The following is a 26340-nucleotide window of genomic DNA, read 5'->3' on the forward strand; positions in this document are numbered from 1 at the left end:
GATGAGACAAGCTATAAACAGTATAGTAAACTTCACTCCAAACAGTGGTACACTGGTATCCACAGACCACACTAGTGTAGTGTGATTACTGGGTAGGTGAGTGCTTGAGGTGTAGGAAAACAAGACATTTGATACAGTTAGTAATACTTTAGTATAGGACAATAGGAATAGTGTAGCAAGTACTGGTAGAGCTCTATGTGCAGTGAGTCTCTGTATTGTAGTGGAGTATCGACTTGTTATGATGAGTAATGTAGCAATGAAGATGAGGTAAACTGGAAAGACTAACTGTAGCCACATTTTAACGTAGTCACTCATCCCACTATAACAACATGTAATCAAGATTGGCAAGTGCAGTGAATGTATGTATTACTGATTTGCCTCTTTGGAAAAATATAGAAGTGTTGATACTAACAACATTTACATACAACAAAATTGGGTTTATATCTCCATTGGCTACAGTTAAGTCAAAAGCAAACAGCAGCAACACTAAAACAAGCCCAGCTATTCCAATAGGTATAATGATCAACAAATAGATATTAGAGCAATGTTTACACTGAGATGAACCAAACACAGTACTGAGACCATGTTGACATCGTCCACACAACACACCAGACCTGTTAAACTGACATTGTGAGTCAGGAGTGGACAGGTTGAGTTGTGATGAGTGAGGTAGGCAGTAGTCAAATGGACAATGTAGGGAGACATGGTAGGAGTGTGAGTTGTTGATAGTATGAGCAGATATCCAAGTGTTAGCAGGACGTGGTATAGTTTGATGATCAATATTACAAGTAGTTACTGAAGGTATATGTGATGAGAGAATGGGATCACATTGACAATATCCTTGTGGATGTAGTGAGAATCCTTTAGGACAAGGTTGTAGCAATATTGTATAGTGTTCTCTCACATGCTGGAGTTTTTACTGATAGTCTAAGTGGTCGGGCTATTAAGCTAAATTCACACCATTCTCTAATCTGCTTGACTCTATTAGAATATAATACTTTGCATTCATTTGATTCTAGCTGAATTTCCACTGACTTTTCATTTTGGCAGGTGAATTCAGAGTTACCGTCTTCTGTTTTGATGTGTGCCGCATTGACTAAACTGTTGTTCAAAACAAAAGAAAGCAGTATGTTTTGACCTGGGTAAAATGGACCTGCATTTCCTTTGTAGCAATCAAATGTATTGCTTGATGTACATAAACATACACTTTTTCTGTCTTCTTCCAGTACTAAGCTATCACTTTTAATAACTTTTTGGTTTACATGAAATGGTATGGAGTTTATAAATGCTGAAGTTGAATCCCAGGAACAATGCATCAAAGTTGATGTTGAAAATGTTGAGATGTCTTTTGCGTTATTGTTTTTGTACAACACTATAGAATAATTCAACTTTTGTTCTAGTTTAAACGCTGTGTCTAAGTTCTCTCGTTTACTTCCATACTGAAGAGCACATGTTAAAATGCCATTGGTATTAGGGATTATATTGAACTGTTCCTCACCTGGAGAAATTATGATGTTAGAAAATTTATTTAATGTAAAGTTCAGTTTTGCATTTTCTTGCAAATGTATAACCGAACTTGAAATTGCACCTAATGCTGTGTTGGTTGAAAATTCATTGTAGGAATGAAATTCCACATAACTGTATATTGCTCCAATAATAGAAGTACGAATATAGTCACTTCTGAGAAGAATCGAGGAGAGGATGAGATTTTCTATGTGCAGTTTTACAGAGCGAACATTTATAGCATTGTAGTGACTATTGATGCTGCTATGTGCAATTGTAACATTGCTTATGTGTACTGACAGATGACGATTTTCCTTATCATCAAAGCTGAAACTTTCAAATGACATTGTATGCACGTGGTTAGTATTATAGAATAAACAGCTTCTTATGGAAACTTGTGCATATACCACGGTAATATTTGCAGCTTTGAAAGTAAGCTGGAAGAAGTACAATACTTTTCCATCACTTGGTTGTGAAATATTTTCAAAATTGCAGCCTATGAACTGTATTTTATTTGGCTCAGCATATCTATTATCATTATTACATAGACAATATATCATGCTAACAAACTTACCAGTTGGGTAAAACTCACAAAAATCAGTTTTATCACCCTTGACAATGTAATGGCCATAATTATGACATAGTAAACTATCGTCATCATGATGATTGTCATAAATGGGATATAGTTCTTTATTACTAAAACTGCAATTAGCAATGGTAATAGTGCTTTGACCCTGAAGAGTCTATGGGGCTAATGCGGAGTGCAAATTTACTTTGAAAGTTTATGTTTAACATTGTCACTGTGATATGCACGTTGCTATGAAACATTTGAATATCCAGTGTATATGTGTAGTACATAGTACCATAAGAACAGTAACTTTCAATGTGTATAGTATGTGTTATGTGACTCATGTTGCTATTCATTTCAGTATACCACACTTTTAGATGACTAGAAACCACATATGAAATTGTTGTATTTCCCAAAACATTAGCAAATTTGACACCAGATGGGTAATGTTGTGACTTGGAATGAAAATATTTGCAGGTGACTGTTTGACAATCTAAAATAAGTAAGCTCTGGTAGTACTTTGTAAACAACCGATTCACAGTAATAACATTATTGAAGTAACTGCCACATTCATTCATCACAATATTAGCAACAACAATGTTACTACTACCAACCACTACAATACCAGCAGGTGAAGTACACTTAATAACACTATTGATTACCTCATTGGTTCTGTTTCCAATAAGTGATAAATTATTAACATGTTGTATGATCAAGTCAGTATTAAGATAATATTGTCCTGGTAGGAAGTGTAGTTGAGTGTGAGAGGTGAAGTATTTGTTGGTATTGTTGAGGTAGTGTTGTAGAGTATAAGTGTTGTTATTGGTAGTGTAGTGATCATCAGGTATCACATAATAGACAGTAGAAGACGTTGTATAGAGTAGTGATGATTGTATCAGGAGTGACAGCAGTAGCACAGAAGGAGATATCATTACTGATTAATTCCTATAAACAATCAACCAGTTGATCTTTTAGTTATGCTCATTAACCAATACACTATATGACAAAAGTAAGTAATAATTTAAAATTTATATACACTGAGTACAAATTAAATACTTATTGCAAGGGCTAAAATTTTAACTGCGCTGTCCTTGTAGAATATATTTCTCACACAAGTACGATCCTTAGCAGTGACACAGTATGCATGTGACATTTGTATACAATATATCAGACACAAAAGTAATAGTATGTTTAATCCTTTTTTACATTTGGTAGTTAACTACTGTGATAATTTTGACTCTAAAATATAATGACAATTGTATAAATGCCAGTAGTTCACATACCTACACATTCACTTTTAACCTCGTGCTTTGGCAGTTAACTTAGTTTAATGGTAATATACATTGTACTAGTCTTGTGCTTGCAATTGTTACATTACCATGCACAGTTTCCATTCAAGGCATTCATAGCTTTGGTATTAATGGTATAGATAATAACTAATTGTTCAAGAAATTTTACTTTCTGTTTCAGTGTGTTATTGTACTATTGCTCTTACCTTGTAAACAACCTCTGCTGCACAAATTATAGTTATGGTTCAGCGCTTCAAATCAAAGAGTGTAATTAGGTCTAAGATGCATGAAAATATCAAATAATTAGTAGCTGTATCATCTTTTGAGTATGCAAACACTGTAACACAATAATTATATTCCAGTGAAACTATATACATCAAAGAGTTTACTGAAATTGTAGTTATTTCCCAGGCAATAACTGCATACTGTTCAGTAAGGTGCGTAATTATCACCTTTGTCAGAAAAGAATATTATTGTTATTGGAAACAACAAAAACAATTAAACATGAAACCTACAACAACGTCCACCAAACAATTTTGGTAACCAAATGATTCTACGTAAGTATATAGCCATGTACCACTTTCACACCTCAGATCAAAGGAAAGCCAGTGCATATTATATCAAATATCGCACTGACTCAAAATGTTAACGTGATATATGCACTGCTACCAGTGCGTATAATTATTATCTCGTTAAGGCAGTACGTACAGTATATCTTGTTACACACTGCCTGAATGAGATATACACACTGCCACCAGTGTGTATATCTCATTAACTTGAGACATTGCACACCTAATAGGAGTGCACACTATATCCAGAAATCATCAGATTTCTTTGATGTTATACTGTTATCCTCTTCTCTTATATAGGAAATCAAGCAAGCTGTGATTGTGGGATTGAATTCTGCCAAACAACCTGTGATTGTGGGATTCAATTTTAATACATCAACAGTAGTTTGTTTTTTACTTTTGTAAATGTAGTGATTAAAGTAACATAATTAACACTAGTCTCTTAACATTGCTATATTAGCAATAACAAAATCAAACTACTGTTTGATGTATTAAAATTGAATCCCACAATCACAGTTTGTTTGGCAAAATTCAATCCCACCATCACAGCATACTTGGTTCCCTATATAAGAGAAGGGTATAGCAACTAAAGATTTTGCCAATTAGGTGGGTCTACATGCTAAAGTAGAACATATTAGTTATACCACGGGCACTTGTGCTTTGCCTGTATATACGCACTCGTACATCGGGCCTGTGGCTCTCGTGCTTGTGTGTATATATCAGGAAAAGCACTCGTACCCGTGGTATCAAGACACACGGTAGTGTGTCGTGCGGCCCAAGAAGCCGGCGTGCCACCCGTGAGTATATTAACAGGAAGAAAGAAAACGCAATTTTCACACCTATGTAGCTCTGTGATCCCTTATCCGATTAGATCCAAATTTGCTAAAGAGGTGCCGGCCAGTAAGGGGAGTCTACACACCAAATTTGAAGAAAATCGCTCCAGCCATTTCCGAGATACGAGCGAACAAAATTTCGTTTTAATTTCTTCGTTTTTTTCTTCTTCATTTCGCACACTTCGCAAAATCCGCCATAAAACACGAATGCGTGCTCGGATCGGACTAAAATTTGGCACACTTAAAGGGCTCATTAAGGCGGATCTGTGTACCAACTTTGGTAGGAATCCGATGAACATTCACGGAGTTATGACCGATTATTTGCGTAAAATAAGGTCGAAGGTCTGTCACGCCTACAGGGTAAACTCCTTTGAGGAATCAGTTGAAAATTGATATGTAGATGGAGCAACCATCGTAGGAGTGCCTTTTTGTGGTTTGAAAGGAATCGAGATAAAGACCACGGAGATATGACACAAAACCCGACCTGTGTCAAAATTACGCAATCGATTTTTACGAATAAAAAAACTATTATTTTTCGTGTCTACCAGGCAAACCGCTTAGAGCAATGAGCTGAAAATCAGTATGTAGCTGGAATAATCATCATAGAAAGTCCTTGCAGTAGTACAGAAGAATCGGATTACAAACCACTGAGTTATGATTCGAAAGGCAACTACGTGTAGCAAACGCGAGATCGAGATACTCTAATAGAACAGTCACCCTAATAAAGCATTCAGCTGCATTTATAATTTACTCAATTATATTACATTGCAAGTTATTCTGTAGGGAATTCAGTTACAAACAAGTCACATTGTAGTCAGATCAGCCAGAAGAAGGTACCTTGTAGAGAGTTCAGCTACAACAAAACCATCATGTAGAGAGTTCAGCTGCAAACAAATCACCTGTAGAGAGTTCAGCTAGAAACAAGTCACCCTGTTGAGAGATCAGCTAGAAAACAAGTCACCTTGTAGAGAGTTCAGCTAGAAGAAGTCACATTGTAGAGAATTCAGCTACAAAGAAACTACCATGTAGAGAGTTCAGCTGCAAACAAATCACCCTGTAGAAAGTTCAGCTATGAACAGATCACCCTGCAGAGAGATCAGCTAGAAACAAGTCACCCTCTAGAGAGTTCAGCTAGAAGAAATTACCTTGTAGAGAGTTCAGCTACAAAAAAACCACCATGTAGAGAGTTCAGCTGCAAACAAATCACCCAGTAGAAAGTTCAGCTATGAACAGATCACCCTGTTGAGAGTTCAGTTAGAAACAAGTCATCCTGTAGAGAGATCACCTAGAAGTATCACCTTGTAGAGAGTTCAGCTAGAAGAAGTCACATTGTAGAGAATTCAGCTACAAAGAAACTACCATGTAGAGAGTTCAGCTGCAAACAAATCACCCTGTAGAAAGTTCAGCTATGAACAAATCACCCTGCAGAGAGATCAGCTAGAAACAAGTCACACTGTAGAGAGTTCAGCTAGAAGAAATTACCTTGTAGAGAGTTCAGCTACAAAGAAACCACCATGTAGAGAGTTCAGCTGTAAACAAATCACCCAGTAGAAAGTTCAGCTATGAACAGATCACCCTGTTGAGAGTTCAGTTAGAAACAAGTCATCCTGTAGAGAGATCACCTAGAAGTATCACCTTGTAGAGAGTTCAGCTACAAACAAATCACCTGTAGAGAGTTCAGCTACAAACAAACCACCCTGTAGAGAGATCAGCTAGAAGAAATCACCTTGTAGAGAGTCCAGCTACAAAGAAACTACCATGTAGAGAGTTCAGCTGCAAAAAAAATCAATCACTCTGTAGAGAGTTCAGCTACAAGAAGTCACCTTGTAGAGAGTTCAGCTGCAAATAAATCACCCGTAGAGAATCCAGCTACAAACAAATCACCCTGTAGAAAGATCAGCTAGAAGAAGTTACCTTGTAGAGAGTTCAGCTACAAAGAAACCACCATGTAGAGAATTCAGCTGCAAACAAATCACCTGTAGAGAGATCAGCTAGAAACAAGTCACCCTGTAGAGAGTTCAGCTAGAAGAAGTCACATTGTAGAGAGTTCAGCTACATAGAAACTACCATGTAGAGAGTTCAGCTGCAAACAAACACCCTGTAGAGAACTCAACTACAAACAAATAGCCCTGTAGATAGATCAGCTAGAAGAAGTTACCTTGTAGATAGTTCAGCTACAAACAAATCACCCTGTAGAGAGTTCAGCTAGAAGAAGTCACCTTTTAGAGAGTTCAGTTACAAAGCAACCACCATGTAGAGAGTTCAGCTGCAAAAACAATCAATCACTCTGTAGAGAGTTCAGCTAGAAGAAGTCACCTTGTAGAGAGTTCAGCTGCAAATAAATCACCCTGTAGAGAATTCAGCTACAAACAAATCGCCCTGTAGATAGATCAGCTAGAAGAAGTTACCTTGTAGATAGTTCAGTTACAAAGAAACCACCATGTAGAGAGTTCAGCTGTGAACAAATCACCTGTAGAGAGTTCAGCTAGAAACAAGTCACCCTGTAGAGAGATCAGCTAGAAACAAGTCACCTGTAGAGAATTCAGCTAGAAGAAGTTACCTTGTAGAGAGTTCAGCTACAAAGAAACCACCATGTAGAGAGTTCAGCTGCAAACAAATCACCCAGTATAAAGTTCAGCTATGAACAGATCACCCTGTTGAGAGTTCAGTTAGAAACAAGTCATCCTGTAGAGAGATCACCTAGAAGTATCACCTTGTAGAGAGTTCAGCTGCTAACAAATCACCCTGTAGAGAATTCAACTACAAACAGATAACCCTGCAGAGAGTTCAGCTAGAGTCAAGTCACCCTGTAGAGAGAATCCAGTAAAGAGTTCATCTACGTACAAGCATATCACCCTGTAGAGAGTTCAGCTACATTTCAAGTCACCCAGTAGAGAGATCAGCTGCAAATTATCCTGTGGGGATTAATTGACATGTAATAAATATATGCAAGAGTTCATAATATAATGAACTCTTGATATATGCATTATATATATAATGTGTACATTTACTGATAAAATCAGAATGAGTTAAAGTATTTATAAAATCTGCTTCATCTTTTTCTTTTTCCTGTGGTAAAGAAAAATATATAGGTTAAAAAGCCCCAAAGCTGGTCATAGGCCGGTTTTGGGGTATACAAATACAAAAAGAAGTGAAATCTAATCAAAAACAGCCAAGCTGTAAAAAAAGGAGTGCGGCCCTTGAAAAGGCTATGGTGAAAAAAGATGTGAAATCCAAGGTGGCGGCCAAGAAATGGCTGTGATGGTAGGTTAATGGTAAAAATTTTAATAACGACAATTCAGGTGAATTTTGTGCCAATTGACCAAGCGGCACCAAATTCACCTGAATTGTCGTTATTAAAATTTTTACCATTAACCTACCATCACAGCCATTTCTTGGCCGCCACCTTGGATTTCACATCTTTTTTCACCATAGCCATTTCAAGGGCCGCACTCCTTTTTTTACAGCTTGGCTGTTTTTGATTAGATAACTACTACATGTACATCAAAGTATTCACAAATTATACGCTTGGTTAGAAGCAAGCTATATCAGAGCATGCAGTCATAGAATATCTTTGTTATTAACATTCATCCTCGGTACTGTCTCTGATTCATGTCGATAACTACTATAAGTGTACAGGTGTTCAGTAGGTGTACAGCGCATTGCTATTATACTGTCAAAACAATACTATTAGGTTTATTGATCCACAGAAACAGAAAACACTAATTTAATGTATTAACAGTATATATAAGCACAAAACATGTTTACACAGAACTAATTAAGGCCATTTACACTGTGTGTATTTAGCTGAAAGGCCATATTGTCCACCACCATAACTATTGTAATAGTAATGTATTGAAACATTTTGAAAGGAATCAATGCTTCTTTTCATTATTTATTAAATGGTGTAATTCAGTTTATCCTTGCATTATAATATATAGGAATAATCATCAGTAAATTGATATTGGAGCAATGTTTACACTGAGATGAACCAAACACAGTACTGAGACCATGTTGACATTGTCCACACAACACACCGGATCTGTTAAACTGACACTGTGAGTCAGGAGTGGACAGGCTGAGCTGTGATGAGTGAGGTAGACAGTAGTCAAATGGACAATGTAGGGAGACATGGTAGGAGTGTGAGTTGTTGATAGTATGAGCAGATATCCAAGTGTTAGCAGGACGTGGTATAGTTTGATGATCAATATCACAAGTAGTTAGTGAAGGTATATGTGATGAGAGGATGGGATCACATTTACAATATCCTTGTGGATGTAGTGAGAATCCTTTAGGACAAGGTTGTAATGTGACAGTATATAATTCTGACCATACTTTGTTGAAGCCAGGAAATTTTTGTAATGATGTTGCTTTTAAGCGAAGTTCACACCAATCATTGTTGTGCTGAATTTTATACTCAAATGGTTTGCATTTGTTTGGTTCTAGTTGAAATAATCTTATCTTATCATTATGGCATGTACAATTTAAAATACCACCCAGTATTTCAATGTATGCAGCATTTGTAAACACTGCGAAAGCAAAATTAAATGAGATGGTCTGACCTGGGTAGAATTGACCCACAATTCCTTTGCAGCAGTATTTTGTTAAACTTTTTGTGCATAAGCATAGTTGTTTTTTACTTTCCTCAATTACAAAATTATCACTGATTATGAAGTTTTGGTTTATGTGGAGAGGAATTGAGCTAATAAATGCAGAAGATAAATCCCAAGCACAGTGCATCAAATAGTAACTTGGTATTTCAGAGCTGTTTACTTTGTTTTTGATAAACAATATAGAATAATTCAATTGATATCCTTGCCGAAAATCATTGTCTGAAACTGATCAGAAGAAATGATTGTATCAAGTGTGTTTATTGTAAAGTTTAGTAATGTAGCTATTTTCCTGAAGGTGTATTGCTGAACTTGTAATTGCCAAAAATACACTATTATTTGTAAATTCATTGTAACCACTGAACTGCACATAACTGTTTGTTGCACTGATGATATTAGCAAAGCCATCATAAAGTAATATATTTGATGTAAATATTACTTTTTCTATATACAATGCTACCTGGTTAGCTAATATTACATCACTGATATTATGTATATGCGATGAAACTGTGACATTCATTATGAGAACTGATACACAGTGTGTTTGTATTTGGCTGGTGTAACTTGTAATACCATAGTTTGCATGTAGTGGTTGCTATGGAATAAGCAATTGACCAAAGATATCAACAAATACTCCTCATTTAGTGTTGGTGTAGCTCTGAGAGAAATGTAATATGTTGCTCGGTAATAGGTTGTTTACAAAGTTGCATTCTATAAACTGTATTTTATTTTCTTATATTCGTGGTAGTCTCTAAAACAGCTATATACCATACTATCATATTCGATAATATCATTGTCGATGTAGTCATTACACCTATTCCCTGTAACAAAAGTGTCATTCTTATCAAATATTAAAGTGATGTCATCATAATCATCATTGGTTAGCACATCAATCTTTATGACTGAATTCATTACCCCTTCTGCCATAAGTAGAGATCGCATGATTACCGAGCAATTGTGTTGAGTATTAACAATTGTACATGGGTTCCAGTTCTATTAACTGGCATTCAATACCGAGGCTTCCTTGTCTGTTAATCTTATTTACAGTGCCGGTGTTTAAAATTCAAAGCTTTTTGTTGTTATGAATAATTATGTTTATACATGTATATCTGACTTAAACAAGTGAGTTGGACATTCTTACACAGTGAATAGATTAGAGAGGCTTGTGCAATTTCAAAACAAGGACCATGAAAATTCATTCCCAAAAGTATTTTTGATATGTTGCCTCATCTGTAGTGAGCATTATACATGTTGTTTACACATCATGCAAAAGAAATTGAAAGTAATTCTAAACATAGAAACATGGGTTCAGTATTCACAGGCTTTAAGCTTTTTCACAGCTATGCAGGTATAGCATTCACAGAAAATGTAGTAGTTAAATAAGTTCAAAAAGGTAGTTTAAGAGTGCCTACATGTGTACTGTCCAGTCAGTGAAACAGAAAAAAAATTGTTTTATTGATAACAATATGATTCAAAGGTGCAGTAAACATGTATAGGGTATGAATATACTGATAGAAACACATGCATGTACTGCAACAGTCGACAAATGTTAAGATTGCTACAAGAAGTTGTATGGAAGCTGAATAGCAAGGTACAGGGTAAGGAAGTTAATGATTAGTGTAGAATTAATATGTAGTCAGTGCTATAAAGTTGTGTGCTACCTGATGTGCTTAATTACTGCAAATATAATATAATTATACAGTAGTTACAGACAAAATTTTGTATCTATTTCATTTTTGTCTACAAAAGAAGCAGCTTTGCTTTTTGCACCTACTTATACTAATTGTGCGATATTTTACAAGCATTGTATATAGCTAATTGAATATCTTTTTTATGCATGGAAACATTGCACAGCAGTTATAGTAACTATTATAATAGTCACATATCTCATTATTAGAGATGTACTCAGTTATTTAAAATATAGAGTGGGTCTTGGCTGTTTTATCCTTGCTAGTGAGTGACTTAGCAGCAGTATACTGCTATTTTGTGCAATAGGCTAGTTTGTAATCTTGTTTCAGGGCACTGTCTAATGATCATGAAACATCATGAAATGTCTTATTTGCTACGAATGCTGTTGGTGTCATTACTGCTCCAAACAACATCTTCTGCTGTCTATTATGTGATACCTGATGATCACTACACTTCCAATAATAACACTTATACCCTACAACACTACCTCAACAATACCAACAAATTCTTCACCTCTCACACTCAACTACACTTCCTACCAGGGAAGTATTTTCTTAATACTGACTTGATCATACAACATGTTAGTGACTTATCACTTATTGGAAACAGAACCAATGAGGTAATCAATAGTGTTATTAAGTGTACTTCACAATCACCTGCTGGTATTGTAGTGGTTGGTAGTAGTAACATTGTTATTGCTAATATTATGATGAATGAGTGTGGTAGTGACAATGCCATTTACCCGATTAAAAGAAAGAATCACTTTACCACTTTGCTTGTTTATAATAGTAAATACTTTACATTAGCATACTTCAATCCAACATCAAGTGGGGATATGTACGCATATGGAATGATATTTATTAATGTGATTGGAAATCTGACACATTCCAGTATGCATTTTATAGTGATACAATATGATAATTCAACCACCAACCCAAAATCTGTCCTACATGTTAAATATTGTGACTTTCACAGAGATGATCTGGTGTATGGTATGACTAGTATTGTTTACCCTGCTCTGGAAATACAACAGATCAACACCTCTTCTAATATAGCACTAATGATAACACATTGTATATTTATCTCAAGGGTGGCCATGATTAATATTTGTATCAACTGTTCAGGTAAAAGTGTAATCACTGTAAGTAATTGTAATTTTAGTGATGGGTATTCAGAATACTTTTCAGATGATGACTATTATAGTATGTATGATAGTTTTGATTATGAATATTACATTTTTGGGAAATACAATAACAGACATTTTAATGATAGAATCCATGATCACACATTTGATTTTCAATGTGGTACCTTGTACACTGATAGCCAATTGATACTGAATTACTATGAAAATTGTAAACACAGTGATGCACCAAATAAAGTACAGTTTGCTGACTGTGTTTTCAGGACATCTTATGCCGCATTACAAACAATAGACTTCCACATATTTGTGAATACTTATGAAAAAACAAATGGTGACACTTTGTTGATCTTTATAGGCAACAGTGTATTTTACAACAACACTGGTGAAGCAGTCATATGGGCATGTAGTTATAACTCTAAATTTAAAACACACCATGACTCCTTGTTGATTAAAAACACTACAATACAAATGTTCAAACCAAACCCTACAGTAGAGGAAGGATCAGTATCAACAATAAGAGTGATAGGCATAAAAGTGTACCTGGAAGATCTAATTATTTCTAATCCCCCTTTTACGTTTCATTACTACCCTAATGTAATTATTGATGCTGCTGTAAACAGTTATGTGACATTCAGTAAGTACAATGAGATATCATACAACAGTGGATCTTGTGCTGTACGGGCTATCAAAATACATTTAACTGAAAATACTATTTTAAATTTAACTAATAATGCATTTTTCAGTGTGTTTAATAAGTCTGATCACAAGATTAACAGAATCGAAGACTGTTTTATTCAGTATGTTAGCAATCGAGGAAATTTGGACAAACACTTTGAAAACCAGAATACATTAAATTATTCAATAGTACTTATTAACAATAATATCTTGTTACATACAATCAATATGAATTTAAAGCACTGTATGTGGGACATGAACTCTGCCTTTTTCTTATCAAGACCCTTAAGTGTAAATCAAAAGTACATACATTATGACAACTTTAATCTTATAGAAAAATATAGAAACAGAAGTATTTGTTTATGTAGAACTGTACATAAATGTGACCATGAAGTATTGGGACCATTTTTTCCTGGTCAGCTGGTTCAATTCAGCTTTGAGCTAAGTGAACTCTCAGAAGGATCCATACTTGTAGATAGAAAAGATCACTCAGAAATTGCGTGCAAAAATGAAAGGCAACTACATGAGATATCAAATTCATTTCAGCTGGATAAAAATATATGCAAAAATGTCATATATGTTATTAGCCATGAGAATGGGAAATGGTGTGAATTGTGCCTTCTTGTAGATCCCCTCTACCATAACAGTGAAGAGTGGGTAGAAATGTATACCATCTTATTGAAACCTTGTCCCAAAGCATTCTCACTACATCCACAAGGATATTGTCAATGTGATCCCATCCTCTCATCACATATACCTTCACTAACTACTTGTGATATTGATCATCAAACTATACTTTGTCCTGCTAACACTTGGATATCTGCTCATACTATCAACAACTCACACTCCTATCATGTCTCCCTACATTGTCCATTTGACTACTGTCTACCTCACTCATCACAACTCAACCTGTCCACTCCTGACTCACAGTGTCAGTTTAACAGGACTGGTGTGTTGTGTGGACAATGTCAACATGGTCTCAGTACTGTGTTTGTTCATCTCAGTGTAAACATTGTTCCAATATCTATTTGTTGATTATTATACCTATTGGAATAGCTGGAATTTTGTTAGTATTCCTATTGTTTGCTCTTAACTTTACTGTAACAGATGGAAAGATTAATTCCTTTCTTCTCTACATGAACATTATTAGTATTAATACATCTGCTTTGTTTTTAACAGACAGGTCGGTACCATACACTTTTGTTGCACTAGCTAATCTTGACTTGGGAATTGAAATATGTTTTTACAATGGAATGGATGACTATGCTAAAATGTGGCTACAGTTAGTATTCCCAATTTACCTCATCTTCATTGCTACATTACTCATCATAACAAGTCGATACTCCACTACAATACAGAGACTCACTGCACGTAGAGCTCTACCAGTACTTGCTACACTATTCCTATTGTCCTATACTAAAGTATTACTAACTGTATCGAATGTCTTGTTTTCCTACACCTCAATCACTCACCTACCCAGTAATCACACTACACTAGTGTGGTCTGTGGATACCAGTGTACCACTGTTTGGAGTGAAGTTTACTATACTGTTTATAGCTTGTCTCATCCTCTTCTTAATTTTGATACTATTTAATATTGCGCTTCTGTTTACCACAACACTATCGTACTTCAAAATAGTTACATACTTTAAGCCTTTGCTGGATGCTTATCAAGGTCCATACAAGATCAGATTCTATTACTGGACTGGATTGGAACTTTTAATGAGAGTTATTTTCTTTGGTGTATCAGCTCTGGACAGGGCTACTAATTTAATGATTAGTTCAATACTAATTGGGATCTCATTGTGGTTATATGGAAAACTATCACCATTCAACAACACAATGAAAAATGCAATAGAGAGTACTTTCCTTTTAAATCTTCTTGTAGTATTCATTGTTTCACAGTACACATCTTCAACTGCAGTAGTCAACATCTTTGTATCAATAGCAATGCTACAACTATTGTGTATTGCACTGTACAACGGTTGTGGTTTAGTTTGGAACATCTCTCTTTATAAAATAATGAGATTAAATTTAGCTCAAAAGGCTGTTCAGTTTTACACAGATTACCGACAAAGAAGAGAAAGGGAAGTTGAGCGAATTGAATTAGTTAATGTAGTGCCAGACATTAAGTTCAACTACAAGGAATTTCAAGAACCTCTCCTTGCAATTGGACATGACAAATAACAGTTGCACACATATAGCTATACAGTATTGTAAGTCACAACATAATGCATGAGCACATCATGTAAATTCCCCATATTGTACTCTGGTTTGACCTATACACATAAATATTTACATCCACTGTGCTCTCAATATAATGAGCTTTTACATTATGTATGCTGTAACAATATTACAATTTTGCCATAGAGTAGCAATGAAAGGCAGTGGATACTGAACCGAAAGTTGGTTTAATAAGCTGTATAGTATGTACTCGTTAGCTGGATCCTCAAAAACACTTAATAACTCATGGATGCAATTATACATACAGTACGATCTTGAAATTTTGCTGATTTGTAGTACTGTTCGACTTGCTAAAATATTTCAAAATATTTTTGTTTAAATGTCTGACATACTATTTACGGCCAATCAAAATTTTCACCATACATTTCCTATGGGAAGCCATAAAATCAGTGTCCATTACAGCTGTTTCCCAAACTTTTAATAGAGCCAAACCATACGTGTCTGTTGTTAATACCTTAGCTGTCACCACTAATCATCCGGTTGGCTGAAATGTTAACTCTCTTGAGAAAAATCCACTTTTAGTTTTTAGCTGTTTTTCAGGTTTCAATAAGGTTGGGTGCATAGTATATCTATGCTGTTTTAATTTAATTTTGACTCTAAAAATATAATGACAATTTTATAAATGCCAGTAGTTCACATACCTACACATTCACTTTTAACCTTGTACTTTGGCAGTTAACTTAGTTTAATGGTAATATACATTGTACTGGTATTGTGTTACATTTACTATGCACAGTTTCCATTCAAGACATTCATAGCTTTGGTATTAATGGGATAAAAAATATTACGAACTGTTCAAGAAATTTTACTTTCTGTTTCAGTGTGTTATTGTACTATTGCTCTAACCTTGTAAACAACCTCTGCCACACAAATTATAGTTATGGTTCAGAGCTTCGAATCATAGAGTGTAATTGTGACTGAATTTTGGAAGATCACCCTTATGGGCGTGCATGAAATAATTAGAATTTTCATGTTCAGTGGGTTGCAAATAAAAACAGGGCACAGTTTTAAAAATATTTCAAGTAATTTAAGGTATTGAGAATGGGTTACAACTGCTAACAAGTAGATTTGCACTATAAAGTTTGTGATTTGAACATTAAATATTTTAGGTGTCAAATGTGCCCATATGGGTGATTTTCCAAACTTCGGTCACAATTAGGTCTATATAAGATGCATGAAAATGTTAAATCAAGACACACGGTAGTGTGTCGTGCGGCCCAAGAAGTCGGCGTGCCACACCGTGAATACATTAACAGGAAGAAAACGCAATTTCCACACCTATTTAGCTGTGTAATCCCAAATCCAATTGGAACCAAATTTGCTAGAGAAGTTCCGACCAGTTAGGGGAGTCGACATGCCAAACTTGAAGAAAATCGCTCCAGCCATTTCCGAGATACGAGCGAACAAAATTTCCATGTAATTGTTCATTTTAGTTTTAAATGGGATCATCCTTTCTTGTAACCATATTAATACTGCTATCAATAGAGTACCTAATGTCAAGTTAATATTTCTGTCTAAAGCAGTTAGTCCAAAGAAAATGGCTCTTATTATCAACTGTAGTCCAGTCCAGTAATGGAACGTGATCTTGTATGGACCTTGATAGGCATCCAGTAGAGGCTTGAAGTAGGTGACTACCTTAAAGTATGATAATTTCTTAGTAAAGATCAATACAACATTGAATGGTATGAATATCAAGAAGAGGATGAGACAAGCTATAAACAGTATAGTAAACTTCACTCCAAACAGTGGTACACTGGTATCCACAGACCACACTAGTGTAGTGTGATTACTGGGTAGGCGAGTGATTGAGGTGTAGGAAAACAAGACTTTTGATACAGTTAGTAATACTTTAGTATAGGACAATAGGAATAGTGTAGCAAGTACTGGTAGAGCTCTATGTGCAGTGAGTCTCTGTATTGTAGTGGAGTATTGACTTGTTATGATGAGTAATGTAGCAATGAAGATGAGGTAAATAGGGAACACTAACTGTAGCCACATTTTAGCATAGTCACTCATTTCATTGTAGAAGCATGTTTCAATTCCCAAGTCAAGGTTAGCAAGTGAGATGAATGCATACGTTACTGATTCTCCAGTTGGAAAGAATATAGGAGCATTAATGCTTATGATATTGATATAGAGTAGGAAAGGATTTATATGTCCATTGGCCACAGTTAGGTTGAGAGTGAACAGCAGTAAGACTAAGACCAACCCAGCTATTCCAATAGATATAATGATTAACAAATAGATATTGGAGCAATGTTTACACTGAGATGAACCAAACACAGTACTGAGACCATGTTGACATTGCCCACACAACACACCAGACCTGTTAAACTGACACTGTGAGTCAGGAGTGGACAGGTTGAGTTGTGATGAGTAAGGTAGGCAATAGTCAAATGGACAATGTAGGGAGACATGATAGGAGTGCGAATTGTTGATAGTATGAGCAGATATCCAAGTGTTAGCAGGACGTGGTATAGTTTGTTGATCAATATCACAAGTAGTTAGTGAAGGTATACACGATGAGAGGATGGGATCACATTGACAATATCCTTGTGGGTGTAGTGAGAATTCTTTAGGACAAAGTTGTAGTGTGATGGTGGATAAGTCTGTCTGTGATTTGGGAAGCATAAGCTCATGAAGAATATTTGGTGGAGTTGCTAGCAAAATAAGTTCACACCATTTTCCATTGTGTTTGATGGTATAGTCTAATGATTTGCATTCAGCAGATTGTAATTTAAGTAGCTCCACCGTACCTTTGTCACATGCAAAATTTGAATAGCTTCTGCTTATTTCAATGTGTGCAGCATTTATTGATAAAGTATCTCTTAAAGCTAAATTGAATGTCACAGTCTGACCTGGATAGAATGGACCAACAATTCCATTGTAACAATTCAGTGTTTCATTGTCAGCACATAAACACAATTCTTTTCTTTTCTCTTCAATCGTGAAATTATCAACATTTATGAACCATTGATTTACATGAAGAGGAATTGAACTAATAAATGCTGAGGATGAATCCCAGGCACAGTGCATCAAATAGCCAGTCGGTATTTCAAAGCCACGTTTTCCATGTATAATCAGTAAATATTATTGAATAGTTCAACAAATGATGTTGCTGAAATTCATCATCTAAGTTTCCTCTTTCACTGATGTACTGAATAATGCACATTTTGACATTGTCTGTTGCTATGTCTGTTACTGGTTTATCAGGCAAAATGATGTGGTAAAACGTGTTTAATGTGAAATTCAATACTGTGTTTTCTTGAAGGTATAGAACTGTGGTTGTTGAAATTGCTAATGCTGCATTATTGTTTGAAAATTCATTGTAACCACTGAATTGCACATAACTTTCTTTTATAATGATAATACTGCAGAAATAGGGATCAGTAAAACTATTTGATATGAATCTTGTATTTTCAATATATAGAGTTACCTTGTTAGCAATTATGGCTTCTATTTGACCACTATTTTGGTTGGATGAAATTGTAACGTTTTGTATGAGAAGTGACACATAGCGATTTTGAAATTGGTTGTTGAAACTTGTGATTGCTACCATGTGCATGTAGTGGTTGTCATGAAATAGACAATTGATAATCAATATGATTAACCCTTCTGTATCAGAATTTAAGTAATCCTGCATATAAGTGAACTGCAATAATGTGTTTGGTTGTGAGTTACTTACAAAGGAGCAACTGATCAGTTGTATGTTATTTGTATTGTTGTAGAATTCAAAATAGACATATATCATGGCATCATATGTTATGAAACAATCATCAATGAGTTCACAGCTTCTGTGTGGAGGCTTAATATAATCATGAAAATCAAATTCTCTGTCAGTAAAACTGCAGTTAGCAACAGTTACTCTGGTTTGACCGAGAGAGTCAATATGCCTTAGAAGGAGTACAAATTCATTTTTAAAGTTTGAATTTAACAATGTCACTGCAATATCAACATTGCTGTGAGACCACTGAAGGTCAATCGCATACATGCGCCTGATTCTACCATAAGTTTTAAAGTTTTCAATATGTACTTTATGGGTTGTTGTTATTGTTGTGTTAGCCATCAAATCAAGAACTGAATTATACTGTAGTTTTAAGTAACCTGAAACCACATCTAATAATGTTGTATTTCCTAAGCCATTCACAAATTTAATACCTGATGCATTGTACTGCCATGTAGAATAGAAGTGTTTGCAAGTCACCATCCAACAATTGAGGACTAGTAAACTGAATCTGCATTTATGGTTGTCTGTAAAGAACTGGCTAACAACAGGAGAACTATACCACATTCCTTCATCACAATATTAGCAATAACAATGTTACTACTACCAACCACTTCAATGCCAACAGGTGAAGTACACTTAATAACACTATTGATCACCTCATTGGTTCTGTTTCCAATAAGTGATAAATTACAAACATGTTGTGTGATCAAGTCAGTGTTAAGATAATATTGTCCTGGTAGGAAGTGTAGTTGAGTGTGAGAGGTGAAGTATTTGTTGGTATTGTTGAAGTAGTGTTGTAGGGTATAACTGTTGTTATTGTTAGTGTAGTGATCATCAGGTATCACATAATAGACAGTAGAAGATGTTGTGTAGGGAAAGGATAACACCAACAGCATTTGTAGCAAATATGACATTTTGCTATACATGACTACTGTCCTGGAGCAAGGTTAAAAGTACACCTATGTAGAAATTAATGGTGTATTATTGAGCATATATACAGTTAAAATCAAAGGTACTGTATATGTCATAATCTTGGGCTACAATGACACATTAAGTAGCATACAACTTGATTGCATATAATTACACCAAACATTAACTACCTGGCTATTCTGCTTACAGCATTTTACAACAATCTATACACTTTATACACTTTCATATTTGCACGTACTATGCATATTATGTACTTAAGTGTTTCATATCATACGGATTACACTTCAGTGTTGATGGAGTGATCTTCCAGTAATTCAGTACAATTATGTATATTGTATATTATGTTTATTGCTGCAGCAGTTGTGAATCATGTTTCTTTTAATGAAGCAAATGTTTTCTGTTTCATTGACAGTAAAATATGGCATTGATGCCTTTACCAGTACACATGTAGACATCCTGCTCAAAGAAATCCCCTGTTTACTTGTTTAGTTGCTCCATGTTGCAGTTGTTGTTTGCTTAAGAGATTTTTGACACTGTTTCATTTTCTCATGCAGAATGTCAGTTTGATCTGCAAATAGTAATAATCAGATGAAGTTGCAATATGGGAATAATGAAGGTCCTTGTTTTAAAACACAGGCATGTCTAATCTATACAGTCACGGCATAATATAAGGTCACCTGCTAGCTAGCTATGCTGACTATTTTAAAGGTGCAATTTGTCCTAAACATTACAAATAAAGACTTACCTAAGGTATCCACTATATGCACATACACAGGGGCGTAGCCAGGATTTTTGAAGGGAGGTTCCAACAGCGGTATTGAGTTACCAGAAGCAGGGGTCTGGGGGCGTAGTCCCCAGCCACTGAGAGACTTTCAATATTTTAATGAATCAAAACTCAGCAAATTGCTATATTTTATGCTAAAAATAGTACATTGCATAATATAAGCGCCTCTGGGATGAAGTTAGTACTAGATAAAACTAGTGGAAACAGACAGCATAACACATATTATTGTGACCGGATTAGTGAAAAGGTACCTTTTCCACACATTTTACATACTAGGAAACAAAATGTTATAAATGTTGACGTCTTATACTGATTAAGTTGCTCCTTGCATCAAAATGTAGCCAGAATGAAGTGAATGAATGCACTAACAGGTACACTTCCCTCACTTCTTATAATAATATATATATATATATATAGTACACATCAAACTGAAACACTTACTGGTATCAGTGCTATACAGTACTCCATAATATGTACAGTAAACATTAAGGATTAATTATTGCATGCACAGCAGAAGTACATTAAATTTTATCAATGAAGCTGTGATTAGGGAAAATAGAAATAGAGGAGAGATAGCCTTGACTTGCAAGAAATAAACTTAAAGTTCAATCTATAGGATTAGTCAGGTAACTAAAACCACAGACAGAATTTTGGGAGATGTCTTTTTGTTGTCATTATATAGCTATTCAGCCTTCAGTTTCTTTTGGTAGATAAATGGTTAAAAGCTTGTTGCAAGCAAAATTGCTCATTATAATAACAAAGAAAATGTTTGACTGCTCTATTAGAGAATCACGATCTTACTGTTATGACTTTAGCCCATAAAGTGTCATGTCTGACGGTCCTACTTGTTAATTAAACCACATGCATGTATAACATGTATTACATCACCAGGTTCCAGCCTAAATTCACTGACAATTGGTCACTTGTGCCCTACACTCAATTGTTAACCTATGCCAGGTTCCCTTTAAGTAAAAGTCTGCATCATTATTCATTTTATTGTTTATGAAACTACTGTTTGTACAGTGCAAACAAATTATTATGCAAGCAATAATGAATGCATATTAGGAGACCATTCTAATTGTCATATCCAATGAGAGATTCTTGAAGTTCTTTATAATTGACAGCTTCTGGTATTGGAGTATTGAGCTCCAGAGAATGACTATGATCAGGTTCTACTTTGTGTCCCAGTGTATTAACAAATTTGGTGAATATGTCTAAGGAACAATTTGTGTTCTTAAACACAGTACTGCATACTAGCTCTTTCACATGTAACAGAGTAACGTAGAGCAGATGAAACATGGCTAATGATACTGAAATAGTGATTGCAATGCTATTTGAAGTTGTATAGAGGGAAACCACAAAAATCATGTTGAGGCTCAGAAGAGACAATGCCTCCATGATATTGCAAAATTTTTGTTTATATGGAGAGTACTTTTCATACAACCAAATAATTACTCCCAGTAGTATACAGCTGATCATCAAGTTGACATTTCTGTTCAGTGCTGAAAGTCCAAAAAAAACTGTTCTCATCAAAAGTTGTAATCCAGTCCAGTAATGGAAGTTGATCTTGTATGGACCTTGATAGGCATCCAGTAGAGGCTTGAAGTAGGTGACTATCTTAAAGTATGATAATTTCTTAGTAAAGATCAATACAACATTGAATGGTACCAGTATTAAGAAGAGGATGAGACAAGCTATAAACAGTATAGTAAACTTCACTCCAAACAGTGGTACACTGGTATCCACAGACCACACTAGTGTAGTGTGATTACTGGGTAGGTGAGTGATTGAGGTGTAGGAAAACAAGACATTTGATACAGTTAGTAATACTTTAGTATAGGACAATAGGAATAGTGTAGCAAGTACTGGTAGAGCTCTATGTGCAGTGAGTCTCTGTATTGTAGTGAAGTATCGACTTGTTACGATTAGTAATAAAGCAATGAAGATGAGGTAAATTGGGAAAATCAACTGTAACCACATTTTTGCATAGCTATCCATTCCATTGTAGAAGCATGTTTTAATTCCCAGATCAAGATTAGCAAGTGAGATGAATGTATACATTACTGACTCTCCAGTTGGAAAGAAGATAGTGTTGTTAATGCTAACAATGTTGATATACATTAGGAAAGAATTTATATCACCATTAGTTACAGTCACGTTTAGAATAAACAGCAGTAGCACTAAAATGAACCCAGCTATTCCAATAGGTATAATGATCAACAAATAGAACTTAGAGCACTTCTTACACTGAGATGAACCAAACACAGTACTGAGACCATGTTGACATTGTCCACACAACACACCAGACCTGTTAAACTGACACTGTGAGTCAGGAGTGGTCAGGTTGAGTTGTGATGAGTGAGGTAGACAGTAGTCAAATGGACAATGTAGGGAAAAATGGTAGGAGTGTGAGTTGTTGATAGTATGAGCAGATATCCAAGTGTTAGCAGGACGTGGTATAGTTTGATTATCAATATCACAAGTAGTTAGTGAAGGTATTTGTGATGAGAGGATGGGATCACATTGACAATATCCTTGTGGATGTAGTGAAAATCCTTTAGGACAAGGTTGTAATGTGATGGTGTATAATTCTGACCATACTTTGTTGAAGCCAGGAAATTTTTGTAATGGTGTTGCTCTTAAGCGAAGCTCACACCAATCATTGTTGTGCTGAATTTTATACTCAAATGGTTTGCATTTGTTTGGTTCTAGTTGAAATAATCTTATCTTATCATTATAGCATGTACAATTTGAAACACCACCTAGTATTTCAATGTATGCAGCATTTGTAAGCACAGCCAAAGCAAAATTAAATGAGACAGTCTGACCTGGGTACAATTGACCCAAAATTCCTCTGCAGCAGTATTTTGTTAAATTTTTTGTGCATAAACATAGTTGTTTTTCACTTTCCTCAATTACAAAATTATCACTGATTATGAAGTTTTGGTTTATGTGGAGAGGAATTGAGCTAATAAATGCAGAAGATGAATCCCAAGCACAGTGCATCAAATAGTAACTTGGTATTTCAGAGCTGTTTACTTTGTTTTTGATAAACAATATAGAATAATTCAATTGATGTCCTTGCCGAAAATCATTGTCTAAGTTTCCTCTTTTGCTGATATACTGAATAACGCACATGTTGACATCATTGATTTCTAACTGATTAGAAGAAATGATTGTATCCAGTGTGTTCATTGTAAAGTTTAGTAATGTATTTTCTTGAAGGTGTATTGTTGAACTTGTAATTGCCAAAAAAACACTATTATTTGTAAATTCATTGTAACCACTGAACTGCACATAACTGTTTGTTGCACTGATGATATTAGCAAAGCCATCATAAAGTATATTTGATGTAAATATTACTTTTTCTATATACAATGCTACCTGGTTAGCTAATATTACATCACTGATATCATGTATATTGGATGAAACTGTGACATTCATTATGAGAACTGATACACAGTGTGTTTGTATTTGGTTGGTGTAACTTGTAAATACCATAGTTTGCATGTAGTGGTTGCTATGGAATAAGCAATTGACCAAAGAGATCAACAAATACTCCTCATTAGTGTTGGTGTAGCTCTGGGAGAAATGTAATATGTTGCTCGGTAATAGGTTGTTTACAAAGTTGCATTCTACAAACTGTAATTTATTTTTCTTATATTCGTGGTAGTTTCTAAAATAGCTATATACCATACTATCGTATTCGATAATATCATTGTCAATGTAGTCATTACACCCATTCCCTGTAACAAAAGTGTCATTATTATCAAATATTAAAGTGATGTCATCATAATCATCATCGGTTGGGTGGAGTTCATAAACTGGTTCATTTTTCATACTAGTAAAATTGCAGTTGGCAATAGTCATTGCAGTGTGACCCAGAGAATCTACATGCCCAATTAGGATTGCAAACTGATTTTTAAAGTTTGTGTTTAACAGTGTTACTGTGATATCATAGTTGCTGTGGAAATGGTGAATATCTATTGTATAGGTGTAGTTGATTGTACCATAAGCCTGAAAATATTCAATGTGTAGTGTATGTATTGTATTTGTCAATAACGTGTCTTCTCCACTGTACCTCACTGTCAAATACGTTGAAACTAAATGCAATAATTTTGTATTTCCTAAAGCATTCACAAATTTAATGCCAGATGGATTCTGAAGCCAGATGGATTGGACAAATTTGCATGTGATTGTAAAGGAATCTAGAATAAGTAAACTTAGCTGGCATTGGTAATTGTTTGTTAGGAACCGATTTCTTACAACTGCAGAATTATTGAAGTAACTACCACATTCGTTCATCACAATATTAGCAATAACAATGTTACTACTACCAACCACTACAATACCAGCAGGTGAAGTACACTTAATAACACTATTGATTACCTCATTGGTTCTGTTTCCAATAAGTGATAAATTACTAACGTGTTGTATGATCAAGTCAGTATTAAGATAATATTGTCCTGGTAGGAAGTGTAGTTGAGTGTGAGAGGTGAAGTATTTTTTGATATTGTTGAAGTAGTGTTGTAGGGTATAAGTGTTGTTATTGGTAGTGTAGTGATCATCAGGTATCACATAATAGACACTAGAAGATGTTGTGTGGAGCAGTGATACCGTTAAAAGTGGTAGGAGATAATAGAACATAGCAGTTATATTTAGGATCTGATTTGTTTAAGATATGTGTATTTTAGTATGCTACAAGATCAGATACAGGAAATAAATATGTATTGCAGCTACCAGTAGTAATATTTGACAATGCTGATATGGTTACAATTATTTTTATCAATTAATTGCTGTTGCTACTACATCTATCAATACAAATAACCAGGATGAGTGACAATTATGGTCTTGTGTGGTTGGTACAAATGATATCTACCAGAATGCAAACTCAATAAAACTATACGGCTTTACACTCAGTACTTTGGAATCCTCCACTGGTTTCTACTCTACATATTATGTACTACCAGCTTCTATTGTGTTTTGTATGGCTGTGACTATAGCTATGATACTAAGCAAAAGCTGTTAAAGATATACAGCTGCAGTGCTGGCTTTAGGTATTATGCATGCTGTTAAATATCATGTACTGATAATGATAAACATGCTATCAAGACACACGGTAGTGTGTCGTGCGGCCCAAGAAGCCGGCGCGTAACACCCGTGAGTATATTGACAGGAAGAAAGAAAACGCAATTTTCGCACCTCCGTAGCTCTGTGCTTCCTTGATGAAACAAGACGATTTTTGCTGTGGACATGCCCCCCAACTGCAGCACTCTACATTCCAAATTTGAGCGAAATCGCTTCGCGCGTTCCCGAGATATGCGACTTCAAAAATTGGCTGAGTTTCTTCGTTTTTTTCTTCTTCTTCTTCTTATTTTTCTTTTTCTTGTCGCACACTTACAAAATCTGCTATAAAACTCGAACGCGTTATCCGATTTCCTTGAAATTTAGCACACAGAAGGGGGGTATAAAGGCGCATCTCGGTACCAACTTTGGCTGGAATACCATAAACAGACAAAGAGCTATGAGCGATTATGCACGAAAAATAACACCAATATGTTGTCACGCCTACAGGGTAAACCGCGTATGGGAAGAAGCTGAAAATCGGTGGGTGAATAGGTTAACTATTGAACCTCAAACCTTTTGTGGTTTGAAAGAAATCGAGCTAAAAACCAGGAAGATACAGCGAAAAAATCAACAGTGTGTAACAATTACGCAATCGAGATTAGCTAATTTTTAATATTTTTATTTTATTATTATTATTATTATTATGCTTGCC

The 26340-nt window shown here is 35.2% G+C and overlaps 1 protein-coding gene across 3 annotated transcripts; it reads left to right on the top strand.

Moving 5' to 3' along the window:
* Positions 1-225: 225 nt before the first annotated feature.
* LOC136258122 (uncharacterized) lies at positions 226-15247 on the top strand. 3 transcript variants are annotated; one of them, XM_066051426.1, is made up of 4 exons: positions 226-3080; positions 8704-10970; positions 11391-12185; positions 12558-15247. In XM_066051426.1, the coding sequence occupies exons 2-4, from the start codon at positions 10898-10900 to the stop codon at positions 13910-13912; spliced, it is 2223 nt and encodes a 740-aa protein (XP_065907498.1). In that variant the 5' UTR covers positions 226-3080; positions 8704-10897; the 3' UTR covers positions 13913-15247. The 3 variants fall into 3 exon arrangements, with proteins under 3 accessions (XP_065907498.1, XP_065907496.1, XP_065907497.1); XM_066051424.1 differs by having other exon boundaries at positions 11391-15247; XM_066051425.1 differs by having other exon boundaries at positions 8704-8896; positions 11391-15247.
* Positions 15248-26340: the final 11093 nt, after the last annotated feature.

Source organism: Dysidea avara, chromosome 6, assembly GCF_963678975.1.
Source record: "Dysidea avara chromosome 6, odDysAvar1.4, whole genome shotgun sequence".
Classification (NCBI taxonomy): Eukaryota; Metazoa; Porifera; class Demospongiae; order Dictyoceratida; family Dysideidae; genus Dysidea; species Dysidea avara.

Excerpts from the sequence above, each read along its gene's own strand:
- LOC136258122 (XM_066051424.1), top strand. The coding sequence starts at position 10,898 with ATGTACTGCAACAGTCGACAAATGTTAAGATTGCTACAAGAAGTTGTA. Across the intron at positions 10,971-11,390 it reads GCTGAATAGCAAGGTACAGG|GGCACTGTCTAATGATCATG; the intron begins GTAAGGAAGTTA and ends ATCTTGTTTCAG.